Source organism: Oncorhynchus kisutch, linkage group LG11 (assembly GCF_002021735.2).
Source record: "Oncorhynchus kisutch isolate 150728-3 linkage group LG11, Okis_V2, whole genome shotgun sequence".
Lineage (NCBI taxonomy): Eukaryota > Metazoa > Chordata > Actinopteri > Salmoniformes > Salmonidae > Oncorhynchus > Oncorhynchus kisutch.
The window spans coordinates 85,266,953-85,283,535 of record NC_034184.2 but is presented as its reverse complement, the minus strand read 5'-3'; the positions used below and the strand labels follow the sequence as shown (position 1 = coordinate 85,283,535).

At 44.4% G+C, this 16,583-nt stretch overlaps 1 protein-coding gene across 1 annotated transcript in view; it reads left to right on the top strand.

Moving 5' to 3' along the window:
* The window catches only part of LOC109866443 (transient receptor potential cation channel subfamily A member 1-like), a 72,289-nt gene extending 56,059 nt beyond the window's left edge, over positions 1-16,230 (top strand). The window contains exons 21-27 of the mRNA XM_031836433.1: positions 1,792-1,961; positions 4,222-4,351; positions 4,929-5,111; positions 7,715-7,783; positions 8,038-8,139; positions 12,834-12,934; positions 15,684-16,230. Of these exons, the coding sequence (XP_031692293.1) occupies positions 1,792-1,961; positions 4,222-4,351; positions 4,929-5,111; positions 7,715-7,783; positions 8,038-8,139; positions 12,834-12,934; positions 15,684-15,891 (963 nt within the window). The 3' untranslated portion in view covers positions 15,892-16,230. The remainder of the gene's footprint in view (positions 1-1,791; positions 1,962-4,221; positions 4,352-4,928; positions 5,112-7,714; positions 7,784-8,037; positions 8,140-12,833; positions 12,935-15,683) is intronic.
* Positions 16,231-16,583: the final 353 nt, after the last annotated feature.

The following is a 16,583-nucleotide window of genomic DNA, read 5'->3' as shown; positions in this document are numbered from 1 at the left end:
CAGGGTAGCCTAGTTGTTAAGAGTTTTGGGCTAGTAACCAAAAGGTTGTAAGTTTGAATCCCCGAACGACAAATCTGTTGTTCTGCCCCTGAACAAGGCAGTTAACTCACTGTTCCTAGGCTGTCATTGAAAAAAATAATGTGTTCTTAACTGACTTGCCTAGTTAAATTAAGGTTAAAAAAATATATAGCAGATGCTCTCATCCAGAGTGACTTAGTCAGTACATTCAACTGAGTTATGTAATTCAAAAGCAGTGACAGGTGTGTTCAGTAAACTACATGATCTAAAGGCCAAATTCTAATTTGAGAAACACTCAAAGGAAGTGTTATAACTCACGCATTGAAGTCAATTGGTTGCTGAGACTCTTGAGTTCTAGTTCCCATTCTAATGTAAATAACATTCTCTGGTTGCTGAGGCTCTGAGTTCTAGTTCCCATTCTAATGTAAATAACATTCTCTGGGTGCTGAGGCTCTGAGTTCTAGTTCCCATTCTAATGTAAATAACATTCTCTGGTTGCTGAGGCTCTGAGTTCTAGTTCCCATTCTAATGTAAATAACATTCTCTGGTTGCTGAGGCTCTGAGTTCTAGTTCCCATTCTAATGTAAATAACATTCTCTGGTTGCTGAGGCTCTGAGTTCTAGTTCCCATTCTAATGTAAATAACATTCTCTGGTTGCTGAGGCTCTGAGTTCTAGTTCCCATTCTAATGTAAATAACATTCTCTGGTTGCTGAGGCTCTGAGTTCTAGTTCCCATTCTAATGTAAATAACATTCTCTGGTTGCTGAGGCTCTGAGTTCTAGTTCCTGTCTAATGTAAATAACATTCTCTGGTTGCTGAGGCTCTGAGTTCTAGTTCCCATTCTAATGTAAATAACATTCTCTGGTTGCTGAGGCTCTGAGTTCTAGTTCCCATTCTAATGTAAATAACATTCTCTGGTTGCTGAGGCTCTGAGTTCTAGTTCCTGTCTAATGTAAATAACATTCTCTGGGTGCTGAGGCTCTGAGTTCTAGTTCCCATTCTAATGTAAATAACATTCTCTGGTTGCTGAGGCTCTGAGTTCTAGTTCCTGTCTAATGTAAATAACATTCTCTGGGTGCTGAGGCTCTGAGTTCTAGTTCCTGTCTAATGTAAATAACATTCTCTGGTTGCTGAGGCTCTGAGTTCTAGTTCCCATTCTAATGTAAATAACATTCTCTGGTTGCTGAGGCTCTGAGTTCTAGTTCCCATTCTAATGTAAATAACATTCTCTGGTTGCTGAGGCTCTGAGTTCTAGTTCCCATTCTAATGTAAATAACATTCTCTGGGTGCTGAGGCTCTGAGTTCTAGTTCCTGTCTAATGTAAATAACATTCTCTGGGTGCTGAGGCTCTGAGTTCTAGTTCCCATTCTAATGTAAATAACATTCTCTGGTTGTTGAGGCTCTGAGTTCTAGTTCCCATTCTAATGTAAATAGCATTCTCTGGTTGCTGAGGCTCTGAGTTCTAGTTCCCATTCTAATGTAAATAACATTCTCTGGGTGCTGAGGCTCTGAGTTCTAGTTCCTGTCTAATGTAAATAACATTCTCTGGGTGCTGAGGCTCTGAGTTCTAGTTCCCATTCTAATGTAAATAACATTCTCTGGGTGCTGAGGCTCTGAGTTCTAGTTCCCATTCTAATGTAAATAACATTCTCTGGTTGCTGAGGCTCTGAGTTCTAGTTCCGGCCTAATGTAAATAACATTCTCTGGGTGCTGAGGCTCTGAGTTCTAGTTCCGGCCTAATGTAAATAGCATTCTCTTGTTTTCCCTCAATAGCGTTTGAGTTACCTGAAGGACATCTCTAACATTCAGGACTGGTTTTCAATCATCCTCTCTCTTCTCTTCATTATCGCCCTGTTCGTCAACGCTGAGGGGTCCTGGCACTGGCAGGCTGGGGCACTGGCCATAATCATGTCTTGGGTTAACTTCCTCCTATATCTCCAAAGGTAATTACCAACTGTCCAAACAATGTAGCCCATTTGTCTCTGTCTAGAGAGATGAGAAAGCGTGTTTACTGTCATTTAGAGATTGTTAATTTTCTGATGATTGTTAGTGCACAAATCAACAGTGTTGCTTGATTGATTGATTGACATTCCATGGTAACGCAAATACGCTAAGACTCAACAAAAACGAAAAGATTTGGTTTAACGAACCATACAACTCTATGCACAATAACAGCATACAGCGATGACATTACACCTTGACTTTGTAAGAATCTCTTTTGGTAATTTTTTGTGTTACTACCCTATTCCACATGTTATTTCATAGCTTTGATGTCTTCACTATTATTCTACAATGTAAGTGAAGTGGAATTACAGCGATAAAGAAATGACAGCAACAGAGTTACATCATGGTTCCTTTATCTATACAGAAATAAATCATTATGAATGTCATTCTCTTCACAGTCATTTATCCTGGATAGGTACAGAACAGTAGATAAACCAAATAACAGCAAATTTGGTTGGACCTCATATTGGGAAATGTCTTCATCTTCCAAGGTGAAAGACGTTCCTTCCACACCAGCTTCTCTCTAGGCTGAGCAGAGATTATTTTATTCCATACTGATTGTTTGTGTGTAAGGAGCCACACATGCAAAGCTACAGTATTTATTTATTGTGTCCCTCCCCCAATTTGCACCTGGCAGGAGTAGAGTGCAGGAAAATCCTGAATTTTAAAAATGTATCGATATAACGTATTGTAATAACATTGTGCAGGTTCCCACAAGACATTGTGTTGTTTCACACACTACAAAGGGTAAAGGGTACGAGAAAAGCGGGAGACAGACAGGCAGGGAGACAGACAGGCAGGGAGACAGACAGGCAGGGAGACAGACAGGCAGGGAGGCAGACAGGCAGGGAGACAGACAGGCAGGCAGGGAGACAGACAGGGAGACAGACAGGCAGGCAGGGAGGGAGACAGACAGGCAGGCAGGGAGACAGGCAGACGGGCAGGGAGACAGACAGGTTATTGGTGGTACTTTTAAACAGCTGGCCCAGGGAGGAGGAAGACAGACTGAAGGCACACAGCAAACCTTTGTGTTACATTTTTACTTGTTTTCACCTACACACACACTTTTCCACACATTTATTACCCTCGGGTCCAGTGGAACCCGAACACCACATATGTAATACAAATGTGTAGTAGGGTGTACCTTGTGCGCTCAATGAAAATGTGTTTATTTTACATGTTCTTCACTGAAAATGAGCTTAGGTTGAAAAAAAGGATTCATTGTATTCTCTTATTTTTAGTAAACATTGAAAATGGGTCCCACAGACCTGAACACCAAAAAGGGTTAAGACCTTTTCTAGTGAACGTTTTCTAAGATCCTCTTTTTCAATTTTTTTGTACCAGAAATCAGAGCCTTCACTTATGCCTCATTTTTCACATCGAAAACAGTTGAAAAATGTATCTATGCTTTAATTTCCCCGAAATTATAGACTCTTAGCTTTCATTGGACACCCAATTTGATAGGGTCAAATGAACTTCACGTGTTGGTACTCATGCGTCCACGTTGGTCCTCATGGGTCCACGTTGGTCCTCATGGGTCCACGTTGGTCCTCATGGGTCCACGTCGGTCCTCATGGGTCCACGTTGGTCCTCATGGGTCCACGTCGGTCCTCATGGGTCCACGTCGGTCCTCATGGGTCCACGTCGGTCCTCATGGGTCCACGTTGGTCCCAATGGGTCCACGTCAGTCCTCATGGGTCCACGTTGGTCCTCATGGGTCCACGTTGGTCCTCATGGGTCCACGTTGGTCCTCATGGGTCCACGTTGGTCCTCATGGGTCCACGTCGGTCCTCATGGGTCCACGTTGGTCCTCATGGGTCCACGTTGGTCCTCATGGGTCCACGTTGGTCCTCATGGGTCCACGTTGGTCCTCATGGGTCCACGTCGGTCCTTATGGGTCCACGTCGGTCCTCATGGGTCCACGTCGGTCCCAATGGGTCCACGTCGGTCCTCATGGGTCCACGTCGGTCCTCATGGGTCCACGTTGGTCCCAATGGGTCCACGTCGGTACTAATGGGTCCACGTCGGTCCTCATGGGTCCACGTTGGTCCTCATGGGTCCACGTTGGTCCCAATGGGTCCACGTCGGTACTAATGGGTCCACGTCGGTCCTCATGGGTCCACGTTGGTCCTCATGGGTCCACGTTGGTCCCAATGGGTCCACGTCGGTACTAATGGGCACTGTGTTTTCTCTTTCCAGGTTTGAGCACTTTGGGATCTACGTGGTGATGTTTCGGGAGATTGCAAGGACGTTGTTTAAAATCCTACTGCTATTCTTCTTTCTGATGCTGGCTTTTGCCTTGGTCTTCTATGCCCTCATGCTCAACCAGGTGACAAGACACATTTGAAACAGTGCTCCCACTTTAAACACATTGTTTTGTATAAGTCCTACATTAGGTCATTTGTAATTTCCTCAAATCAATGAAGATATATGAGATGGAAAGGAGATGGAACTAAAATCTGTTTAAAGTCAAATCTAATCAAATCAAAACAAATGTTATTGGACACGTACACATGGTTAGCAGATGTTAATGTAAATGTAGTGAAATGCTTGTGCTTCTAGTTCGGACAGTGTGGTAATATCTAACGAGTAATCTAACAATTCCCCCAAAACTACCTAATACACACAAATATAAAGGGATGAATGAGAATTTGTAAAAATATGTGTGTATATATATATATGATATGAGTAATGTAAACATTATTTAAAGTGGCATTGTATAAAGTGAATAGTGGTCCATTTGTTAAAGTGGCCAGTGATTGGGTCTCAATGTAGGCAGCAGCCTCTCTGAGTTAGTGATTGCTGTTTAGCAGTCTGATGGCCTTGAGATAGATGTTTTTCAGTCCCAGCTTTCCCTCTGTTCTGTTCTGCCTAACTATTTTTTTCCTTCTCATGTTTGTCTTTAGGAAGAGTTTGAGCGACTGGACTTGTCAGTGATCCAGATCTTTGTGATGATGGTCGGGGAACTGAATTACCAAAGCAATTTTCTGGACATGTACCTACACAACAGATTTCCTTTTCCCTTCATCACTTTCTACTTGTTGGTTATATTTATCATCTTCATGCCGATCCTGCTGATGAACATGATGGTAAGCCTCTCCATGATGACCCAGTATCTGGGGCTCCCAAGTGGTGCAGTGGTCTAAGGCACCACTAAAGACACCCTGGTTCAAATCCAGGCTGTATCACAACCGGCCGTGATTGGGAGTCCATAGGGCGGCGCACAATTGGCCCAGCGTTGTAGGCCGTCGAATTTGTTCTTAACCGACTTGCCTAGTTAAATAAAAAATGATTGATGTCCCGGCCTGCACCAAAAACCTCATCCAATTTACAAGTATGAAGCGAGGGCCAACCAACGAGAGCGTACAGGCCACAGTGGTGGGTAGTATATGGGGCATTGGTGACAAAATGGATGGCACTGCGATAGACTGCATCCAGGTTGTTGAGTAGAGTGTTGGACGCAATTTTATAGATGACATCACTGAAGTCGAGAATTGGTAGGATGGTCAGTTTTACGAGGGTATGTTTGGCAGCATGAGTGAAGGATGCTTTGTTGCGATATAGGAAGCCAGTTCTAGATTTAATTTTGGATTGGAAGTGCTTAATGTGAGTCTGGAAGAAGAGTTCACAGTCTAACCAGACACCTAGGTATTTGTAGTCGTCCACGTATTCTAAGTCAGAGCCGTCCAGAGTAGTGATGCTGGATGGGCGAGCAGGTGCAGGCAGTGATTGGTTGAATAGCATGCATTTAGTTTTATTTGCATTTAAGAGCAGTTGGAGGCCACGGAAGGAGAGTTGTATGGCGCTGAAGCTCGTCTGGAGGTTAGTTAACACTGTGTCCAAAGAGGGGCCAGAAGTATACATAATGGTGTCGTCTGCGTAGAGGTGTATCAGAGAATCACCAGCAGCAAGAGCAACATCTGATGTATACAGAGAAGAGAGTCGGCCAGAGAATGGAACCCTGTGGCACACCCATAGAGACTGCCAGAGGTCCGGACAACAGGCCCTCCGGACAACAGGCCCTCCGGACAACAGGCCCTCCGGACAACGGGCAGTTGATAGGGGTAGCCAGGTGGAAAGCATGGTCAGCCGTAGAGAAATGCTTATTGAAATTCTCAATTGTAGTGGATTTATCAGTGGTGACAGTGTTTCCTAGCCTCAGAGCCGTGGGCAGCTGGGAGGACGTGCTCTTATTCTCCATGGACTTTTACAGTGTTCCAGAACTTTTTTGAATTAGTACCACAGGATACAAATTTCTGTTTGAAAAAGCTAGCCTTAGCTTTCCTAACTGCCTGTGTATATTTGTTCCTAACTTCCCTGAAAAAGCATTTTAAGGGGGCTATTCGATGCTAATGCAGAACGCCACAGGATGTTTTTGTGCTGGTCAAGGGCAGACAGGACTGGAGTGAACCAAGGACTATATCTGTTCCTAGTTCTACATTTGTTGAATGGGGCATGCTTATTTAAGATGGTGAGGAAGGCACTTTTAAAGATTAGCCAGGCATCATCTACTGACGGGATGAGGTCAATGTCATTTCAGGATCCCCCTGCCAGGTTGCTTAGAAAGGCCTGCTCTCAGAAGTGTTTTAGGGAGCGTTTGACAGTGATGAGGGGTGGTCGTTTGGTCGCAGACCCATTACGGATGCAGGCAATGAGGAAGTGATCGACGAGATCTTGATTGAAAACAGCAGAGGTAATTTTGCAATTATGTTCGCACAGCTGAAAACTGTTGTTCTGATTAAAGAAGTTAGTTGAGTATCTGGAGCATCAGCATTTGTGGGTTCGATTACAGGCTCAAAATGTCCAGAAACAAAGAACTTTCTTCTGAAACTCGTCAGTCTATTCTTGTTCTGAGAAATGAAGGCTATTCCATGCGAGGAAATTGTCAAGAATCTGAAGATCTCGTACAACGCTGTGTACTACTCCCTTCACAGAACTGTGCAAACTGGCTCTAACCGGAATAGAAAGAGGAGTGGGAGGCCCCGGTGCACAACTGAGCATGAGGACAAGTACATTAGGGTGTCTAGTTTGAGAAACAGACGCCTCACAAGTCTTTAACTGGCAGCTTCATTAAATAGTACCCGCAAAACACCAGCCTCAACGTCAACAGGCAACTTCAGGATGCTGGCCTTCTAGGCAGAGTTCCTCTGTCCAGTGTCTGTGTTGTTTTGCCCATCTTAATATTTTATTTTTGTTGGCCAGTCTGAGATATGGCTTTTTCTTTGCAACTCTGCATAAAAGGCCAGCATAGTGTGTGGTTAGAGGGGTCTGATTAAATGCGGAAGACACATTTCAGTTGATTGCATTCAGTTGTACAACTGACTAGGTATCCCCCTACATTTAATATGTTATGTATAGTCAATGAGACCAGGCTGAATAATGATATGTCTGCATTGAATTTTGTCTTCATTTTGGCAGATTAATGAGTTAGACACCATTGATCTAAGGGATTAATCTCAACAGTTTGAAATTGGCTCCCTCTCTGGTCTCTTTTCCTTAGATCTTTCCTTGTCTCTTTATTGATGAATGGGAGGAGACATGGAGAGGAAAACCGCTTTAGACTATTGAAAGACACACTCACTTTTCACAGGGAAAAGAGACTATGTGAGGTCAATGCTAATTGTCAATGGATAGCTGACAACCTATCAAAATATTGATGGTTCCTATTGGTGTCCCTTTGTGTGTACTACAGATTGGATTGGCTGTCGGTGACATCGCTGAGGTACAGAGAAGTGCCACTCTGAAGAGAATAGCCATGCAGGTTTGTAGCTGGATAACAATCAAGTCCACTTGATAAGATTTTTGTAATTGTATGCTTATTTTAGCCATTTTGAATAGCTAATGGGTACTTGTTTTAGTGTCATTGTAAAGTTTGTTCTGATTGGGTCAACATCACTTCTTCATCATATTGTACTAGTATACCAAAATATAGCTTAACCTTTCTCCAAATACTCAATATGACAAAATTCCTTGTGGATTTTGATGACTGAAGGCAATGATGTCTCTCTATGTCAGATTGAACTCCACACCAATCTGGAGGAGAAGATGCCATACTGGTTGTTGAAGAGAGTGGACCAGTCATCCATCACCATCTATCCCAACCGCAAGTGCTCCAAGGTAGGTATGGTGCCTGGCCCTGGATACGTAAAGCATCTCATGGTAGGATTCAAATCTACAAGACGAAACTAATGCTCTAGTAGATCAGTTCTCCTATTCAGAGACACTGTTTGAATGTAACCCACGTGCTCAGAGTCACATTCACTGGAGGGAAATCAACACCTACATTGAAAAGTAGAGTTATTGGTGACTGGTGTAGATTGATGTCTTCTCTATTGAGGTGTTCAATAACAAACGACATAGAGAACGGAGGATGATCACTGTAGATTATAACACTGAGTGTGTAAAACTACAAAACTACAAAACGTAGGCAACAAAAAAAAGAATGACTTAAATAAAAAAACATGAATAGCAGAATCACTTAGAGTTACAGGCTGTATCACTTAGAGTAGAGTTACAGGCTGTATCACTTAGAGTAGAGTTACAGGCTGTATCACTTAGAGTAGAGTTACAGGCTGTATCACTTAGAGTAGAGTTACAGGCTGTATCACTTAGAGTAGAGTTACAGGCCGTATCACTTAGAGTAGAGTTACAGGCTGTATCACTTAGAGTAGAGTTACAGGCCGTATCACTTAGAGTAGAGTTACAGGCCGTATCACTTAGAGTAGAGTTACAGGCTGTATCACTTAGAGTAGAGTTACAGGCTGTATCACTTAGAGTAGAGTTACAGGCCGTATCACTTAGAGTAGAGTTACAGGCCGTATCACTTAGAGTAGAGTTACAGGCTGTATCACTTAGAGTAGAGTTACAGGCTGTATCACTTAGAGTAGAGTTACAGGCCGTATCACTTAGAGTAGAGTTACAGGCCGTATCACTTAGAGTAGAGTTACAGGCTGTATCACTTAGAGTAGAGTTACAGGCCGTATCACTTAGAGTAGAGTTACAGGCCGTATCACTTAGAGTAGAGTTACAGGCTGTATCACTTAGAGTAGAGTTACAGGCTGTATCACTTAGAGTAGAGTTACAGGCTGTATCACTTAGAGTAGAGTTACAGGCTGTATCACTTAGAGTAGAGTTACAGGCTGTATCACTTAGACTAGAGTTACAGGCCGTATCACTTAGAGTAGAGTTACAGGCCGTATCACTTAGAGTAGAGTTACAGGCCGTATCACTTAGAGTAGAGTTACAGGCTGTATCACTTAGAGTAGAGTTACAGGCTGTATCACTTAGAGTAGAGTTACAGGCCGTATCACTTAGAGTAGAGTTACAGGCCGTATCACTTAGAGTAGAGTTACAGGCTGTATCACTTAGAGTAGAGTTACAGGCCGTATCACTTAGAGTAGAGTTACAGGCCGTATCACTTAGAGTAGAGTTACAGGCTGTATCACTTAGAGTAGAGTTACAGGCTGTATCACATAGAGTAGAGTTACAGGCCGTATCACTTAGAGTAGAGTTACAGGCCGTATCACTTAGAGTAGAGTTACAGGCCGTATCACTTAGAGTAGAGTTACAGGCCGTATCACTTAGAGTAGAGTTACAGGCTGTATCACATAGAGTAGAGTTACAGGCCGTATCACTTAGAGTAGAGTTACAGGCCGTATCACTTAGAGTAGAGTTACAGGCCGTATCACTTAGAGTAGAGTTACAGGCTGTATCACTTAGAGTAGAGTTACAGGCCGTATCACTTAGAGTAGAGTTACAGGCCGTATCACTTAGAGTAGAGTTACAGGCCGTATCACTTAGAGTAGAGTTACAGGCCGTATCACTTAGAGTAGAGTTACAGGCCGTATCACTTAGAGTAGAGTTACAGGCCGTATCACTTAGAGTAGAGTTACAGGCCGTATCACTTAGAGTAGAGTTACAGGCCGTATCACTTAGAGTAGAGTTACAGGCTGTATCACTTAGAGTAGAGTTACAGGCTGTATCACTTAGAGTAGAGTTACAGGCTGTATCACTTAGAGTAGAGTTACAGGCTGTATCACTTAGAGTAGAGTTACAGGCTGTATCACTTAGAGTAGAGTTACAGGCCGTATCACTTAGAGTAGAGTTACAGGCCGTATCACTTAGAGTAGAGTTACAGGCCGTATCACTTAGAGTAGAGTTACAGGCCGTATCACTTAGAGTAGAGTTACAGGCCGTATCACTTAGAGTAGAGTTACAGGCTGTATCACTTAGAGTAGAGTTACAGGCTGTATCACTTAGAGTAGAGTTACAGGCCGTATCACTTAGAGTAGAGTTACAGGCCGTATCACTTAGAGTAGAGTTACAGGCCGTATCACTTAGAGTAGAGTTACAGGCTGTATCACTTAGAGTAGAGTTACAGGCCGTATCACTTAGAGTAGAGTTACAGGCCGTATCACTTAGAGTAGAGTTACAGGCCGTATCACTTAGAGTTGAGTTACAGGCTGTATCACTTAGAGTAGAGTTACAGGCTGTATCACTTAGAGTAGAGTTACAGGCTGTATCACTTAGAGTAGAGTTACAGGCCGTATCACTTAGAGTAGAGTTACAGGCTGTATCACTTAGAATAGAGTTACAGGCTGTATCACTTAGAGTAGAGTTACAGGCTGTATCACTTAGAGTAGAGTTACAGGCTGTATCACTTAGAGTAGAGTTACAGGCCGTATCACTTAGAGTAGAGTTACAGGCCGTATCACTTAGAGTAGAGTTACAGGCCGTATCACTTAGAGTAGAGTTACAGGCCGTATCACTTAGAGTAGAGTTACAGGCCGTATCACTTAGAGTAGAGTTACAGGCCGTATCACTTAGAGTAGAGTTACAGGCTGTATCACTTAGAGTAGAGTTACATGCTGTATCACTTAGAGTAGAGTTACAGGCCGTATCACTTAGAGTAGAGTTACAGGCTGTATCACTTAGAGTAGAGTTACAGGCTGTATCACTTAGAGTTACAGGCTGTATCACTTAGAGTAGAGTTACAGGTCGTATCACTTAGAGTAGAGTTACATGCCGTATCACTTAGGGTAGAGTTACAGGCCGTATCACTTAGAGTAGAGTTACAGGCTGTATCACTTAGAGTAGAGTTACAGGCTGTATCACTTAGAGTTACAGGCTGTATCACTTAGAGTAGAGTTACAGGCCGTATCACTTAGAGTAGAGTTACAGGCCGTATCACTTAGAGTAGAGTTACAGGCTGTATCACTTAGAGTAGAGTTACAGGCTGTATCACTTAGAGTAGAGTTACAGGCTGTATCACTTAGAGTAGAGTTACAGGCCGTATCACTTGGAGTAGAGTTACAGGCTGTATCACTTAGAGTAGAGTTACAGGCTGTATCACTTAGAGTAGAGTTACAGGCTGTATCACTTAGAGTAGAGTTACAGGCTGTATCACTTAGAGTAGAGTTACAGGCCGTATCACTTAGAGTAGAGTTACAGGCCGTATCACTTAGAGTAGAGTTACAGGCCGTATCACTTAGAGTAGAGTTACAGGCCGTATCACTTAGAGTAGAGTTACAGGCCGTATCACTTAGAGTAGAGTTACAGGCCGTATCACTTAGAGTAGAGTTACAGGCTGTATCACTTAGAGCAGAGTTACAGGCTGTATCACTTAGAGTAGAGTTACATGCTGTATCACTTAGAGTAGAGTTACAGGCCGTATCACTTAGAGTAGAGTTACAGGCTGTATCACTTAGAGTTACAGGCTGTATCACTTAGAGTAGAGTTACAGGTCGTATCACTTAGAGTAGAGTTACAGGCCGTATCACTTAGAGTAGAGTTACAGGCCGTATCACTTAGAGTAGAGTTACAGGCCGTATCACTTAGAGTAGAGTTACAGGCTGTATCACTTAGAGTAGAGTTACAGGCCGTATCACTTAGAGTAGAGATACAGGCCGTATCACTTAGAGTAGAGTTACAGGCTAGCTGTATGTAGGTGTCTATTGACATCTGTCTTAGACAGGACACTGTATACAGCATGTACAGTGTCTTCGGGAAATAATTCAGAACCTTGAACTTTTTCCACAAGAGCACCTGGGTGGCCTCCATCATTCTAAAATGGAAGATGTTTAGAACCACCAAGACACTTCCTAGAGCTGGCCTCCCGGCCAAACTGAGCAATCGGGGGAGAAGAACATTGGTCAGGGAGGTGACCAAGAACCAGATGGTCACTCTGACAGAGCTCTAGAGTTCCTCTGTGGAGATGGGAGAACCTTTCAGAAGGACAACCATCTCTGCAGCACTCCACCAATCTGGCCTCTATGGTAGAGTGGCCAGACGGAAGCTACTCCTCAGTAAAAGGCACATGACAGCCCGCTTTGAATTTGTAAAAGGGCACCTAAAGAAACAAGATTCTCTGGTCTGATGAAACCAAAATTGAACTCTTTGGCCTGAATACCAACACATCAGCCAACAGCATATGTGGGAACTCCTTCAAGACTGTTGGAAAAGCATTTCTCATAAAGCTGGTTGTGAGAATACAAAGAGTGTGCTAAGCTGTCATCAAGGCAAAGGATGTCTTCTTGAAGAATCTGAAATATATATTTTGATTTGTTTAACACTGTTTTTGGTTACTTCATAATTCCATTTGTGTAATGTCATAGTTTTGACGTCTTCACTATTATTCTACAATGTTGAAAATAGTAAAAATAAAAAAATAAATCATTCAATGAGTCCAAACCTTTGACTGGTACTGTATATTCAACATATATGATCTTCTTTGAGTTTCTCCATCATTATACTAAATAATTCAAGGGCTGTGCAGTATTCACTGGTAACCGTTTGGTCTCTATATACTGCAGTTCTGGAGTCAAGGAGAAGCCAACGAAGTGCGTACTCATCTATTGACCAACTCATCAACTTCAACCTCTGTCGAAGCCAAACTACACAAACAGAAGCAAAGGTGACGATCAGAAACGGTTGTTGTGGTGTGAAGGTGGGCTAGGGGTTTGTATGGTGTGTGTGTGAAGGTGGGCTAGGGGTTTGTGTGGTGTGAAGGTGGGCTAGGGGTTTGTGTGGTGTGAAGGTGGGCTAGGGGTTTGTATGGTGTGAAGGTGGGCTAGGGGTTTGTATGGTGTGTGTGTGAAGGTGGGCTAGGGGTTTGTATGGTGTGTGTGTGAAGGTGGGCTAGGGGTTTGTATGGTGTGTGTGTGAAGGTGGGCTAGGGGTTTGTGTGGTGTGTGTGTGAAGGTGGGCTAGGGGTTTGTATGGTGTGAAGGTGGGCTAGGGGTTTGTATGGTGTGAAGGTGGGCTAGGGGTTTGTATGTGTGTGAAGGTGGGCTAGGGGTTTGTATGGTGTGAAGGTGGGCTAGGGGTTTGTATGGTGTGTGTGTGAAGGTGGGCTAGGGGTTTGTATGGTGTGAAGGTGGGCTAGGGGTTTGTATGGTGTGAAGGTGGGCTAGGGGTTTGTATGGTGTGAAGGTGGGCTAGGGGGTTGTATGGTGTGTGTGTGAAGGTGGGCTAGGGGTTTGTATGGTGTGTGTGTGAAGGTGGGCTAGGGGTTTGTATGGTGTGAAGGTGGGCTAGGGGTTTGTATGGTGTGTGTGTGAAGGTGGGCTAGGGGTTTGTGTGGTGTGAAGGTGGGCTAGGGGTTTGTGTGGTGTGAAGGTGGGCTAGGGGTTTGTATGGTGTGAAGGTGGGCTAGGGGTTTGTATGGTGTGTGTGTGAAGTTGGGCTAGGGGTTTGTATGGTGTGTGTGTGAAGGTGGGCTAGGGGTTTGTATGGTGTGTGTGTGAAGGTGGGCTAGGGGTTTGTGTGGTGTGTGTGTGTGAAGGTGGGCTAGGGGTTTGTATGGTGTGAAGGTGGGCTAGGGGGTTGTATATGGTGTGAAGGTGGGCTAGGGGTTTGTATGGTGTGAAGGTGGGCTAGGGGTTTGTATGGTGTGTGTGTGAAGGTGGGCTAGGGGTTTGTATGGCGTGAAGGTGGGCTAGGGGGTTGTATGGTGTGAAAGTGGGCTAGGGGTTTGTATGGTGTGAAGGTGGGCTAGGGGTTTGTATGGTGTGTGTGTGAAGGTGGGCTAGGGGTTTGTATGGTGTGTGTGTGAAGGTGGGCTAGGGGTTTGTGTGCTGTGTGAAGGTGGGCTAGGGGTTTGTATGGTGTGAAGGTGGGCTAGGGGTTTGTGTGCTGTGTGAAGGTGGGCTAGGGGTTTGTATGGTGTGTGTGTGAAGGTGGGCTAGGGGTTTGTATGGTGTGAAGGTGGGCTAGGGGTTTGTATGGTGTGTGTGTGAAGGTGGGCTAGGGGTTTGTATGGTGTGTGTGTGAAGGTGGGCTAGGGGTTTGTATGGTGTGTGAGTGAAGGTGGGCTAGGGGTTTGTATGGTGTGTGTGTGAAGGTGGGCTAGGGGTTTGTATGGTGTGTGTGTGAAGGTGGGCTATGGGTTTGTGTGGTGTGTGTGTGAAGGTGGGCTAGGGGTTTGTGTGGTGTGTGTGTGAAGGTGGGCTAGGGGTTTGTATGGTGTGTGTGTGTGAAGGTGGGCTAGGGGTTTGTATGGTGTGTGTGTGAAGGTGGGCTAGGGGTTTGTGTGGTGTGTGTGTGAAGGTGGGCTAGGGGTTTGTATGGTGTGTGTGTGAAGGTGGGCTAGGGGTTTGTATGGTGTGTGTGTGTGAAGGTGGGCTAGGGGTTTGTATGGTGTGTGTGTGAAGGTGGGCTAGGGGTTTGTGTGGTGTGTGTGTGAAGGTGGGCTAGGGGTTTGTATGGTGTGTGTGTGAAGGTGGGCTAGGGGTTTGTATGGTGTGTGTGTGAAGGTGGGCTAGGGGTTTGTATGGTGTGTGTGTGAAGGTGGGCTAGGGGTTTGTATGGTGTGTGTGTGAAGGTGGGCTAGGGGTTTGTATGGTGTGTGTGTGAAGGTGGGCTAGGGGTTTGTATGGTGTGTGTGTGAAGGTGGGCTAGGGGTTTGTATGGTGTGTGTGTGAAGGTGGGCTAGGGGTTTGTATGGTGTGTGTGTGAAGGTGGGCTAGGGGTTTGTATGGTGTGTGTGTGAAGGTGGGCTAGTGGTTTGTATGGTGTGTGTGTGAAGGTGGGCTAGGGGTTTGTATGGTGTGTGTGTGAAGGTGGGCTAGGGGTTTGTATGGTATGTGTGTGAAGGTGGGCTAGGGGTTTGTATGGTGTGTGTGTGAAGGTGGGCTAGGGGTTTGTATGGTGTGTGTGTGAAGGTGGGCTAGGGGTTTGTATGGTGTGTGTGTGAAGGTGGGCTAGGGGTTTGTATGGTGTGTGTGTGAAGGTGGGCTAGGGGTTTGTATGGTGTGTGTGTGAAGGTGGGCTAGGGGTTTGTATGTTATGTGTGTGAAGGTGGGCTAGGGGTTTGTGTGGTGTGTGTGTGAAGGTGGGCTAGGGGTTTGTATGGTGTGTGAGCAGCCTCTAGTGGTCTTCTTCAGTCTGTATGTTTCTATGTTTTAGACTGAAGGAGATATCCTGTGTGTGTTTCTATGTTATAGACTAAAGGAGGTATCCTGTGTGTATGTTTCTATGTTATAGACTAAAGGAGGTATCCTGTGTGTATGTTTCTATGTTATAGACTAAAGGAGATAGAAATATAAATACTGGATATGTTCCCATACAGACTGAGGGAGATATCCAGTATTTATATTTCTATATAATCCCATACAGACTGAAGGAGATATCTAGTGTGTATATCTCTATATAAACCCATACAGACTGAAGGAGATATCCAGTGTGCTGGAGAAGCAGCACGACCTGATGAAGCTGATGATCCAGAAGATGGAGATCACCTCGGAGGCAGACGAACATGACGGGCCCACAGAGGTCAACGGTCACAGGCAGATGTCAAACTGGGGTCGAGCCAAATGCTCGAAGTGGATCCCGCTGATGAAGGCAATCAAGAACAAGAACCTTAACCGGTGACCATCAACTATACAACAACTACGATATTACCGCTATTAAGACATACTATTATATTATAGCACATTTAAAATACAGTAGATTGTCATCTGTTAAAAATACAATAATTGAACTGAGTTTAAAACGTCTTGTAGGATAGTATGATTTAGCATGAATGAGCTATCCGTAGGGATACTAGTTCTGATGCACTTTGCTTGTTGAATTATCTCATTTATTATTCTGAATGTTATTAAGCCATTCTGTTGTCTCTCACTCACTCATTCACTCATTCTCTCACTCACTCACTCACTCTCTCACTATCTCACTCACGCACTTACTCTCACTCACTCAATCTCACTCACTCTCACACTCACTCTCACACTCACTCTCAATCTCACTCACTCACTCTCAATCTCACTCACTCACTCTCACACTCTCTCACTCTCACACTGGTAACCAGAGCTGTTGCCAGAGCATTGAATGTTCATTTCTCTACCATAAGCCACCTCCAACGTCATTGTAGAGAGTACGTCCAACCGGCCTCACAACCGCAGACCATGTGTAACCACACCAGCCCAGGACCTTCACATCCGGCTTCTTCACCTGCGGGATCTTCTGAGACCAGCCACCTGCTCATTCCAAACAAAAAAATCTGATATTTTGTGTAGGTGGAACAGATTTTTTGTTTGGAATGAACAGCTGACTGAAGTGGCTGA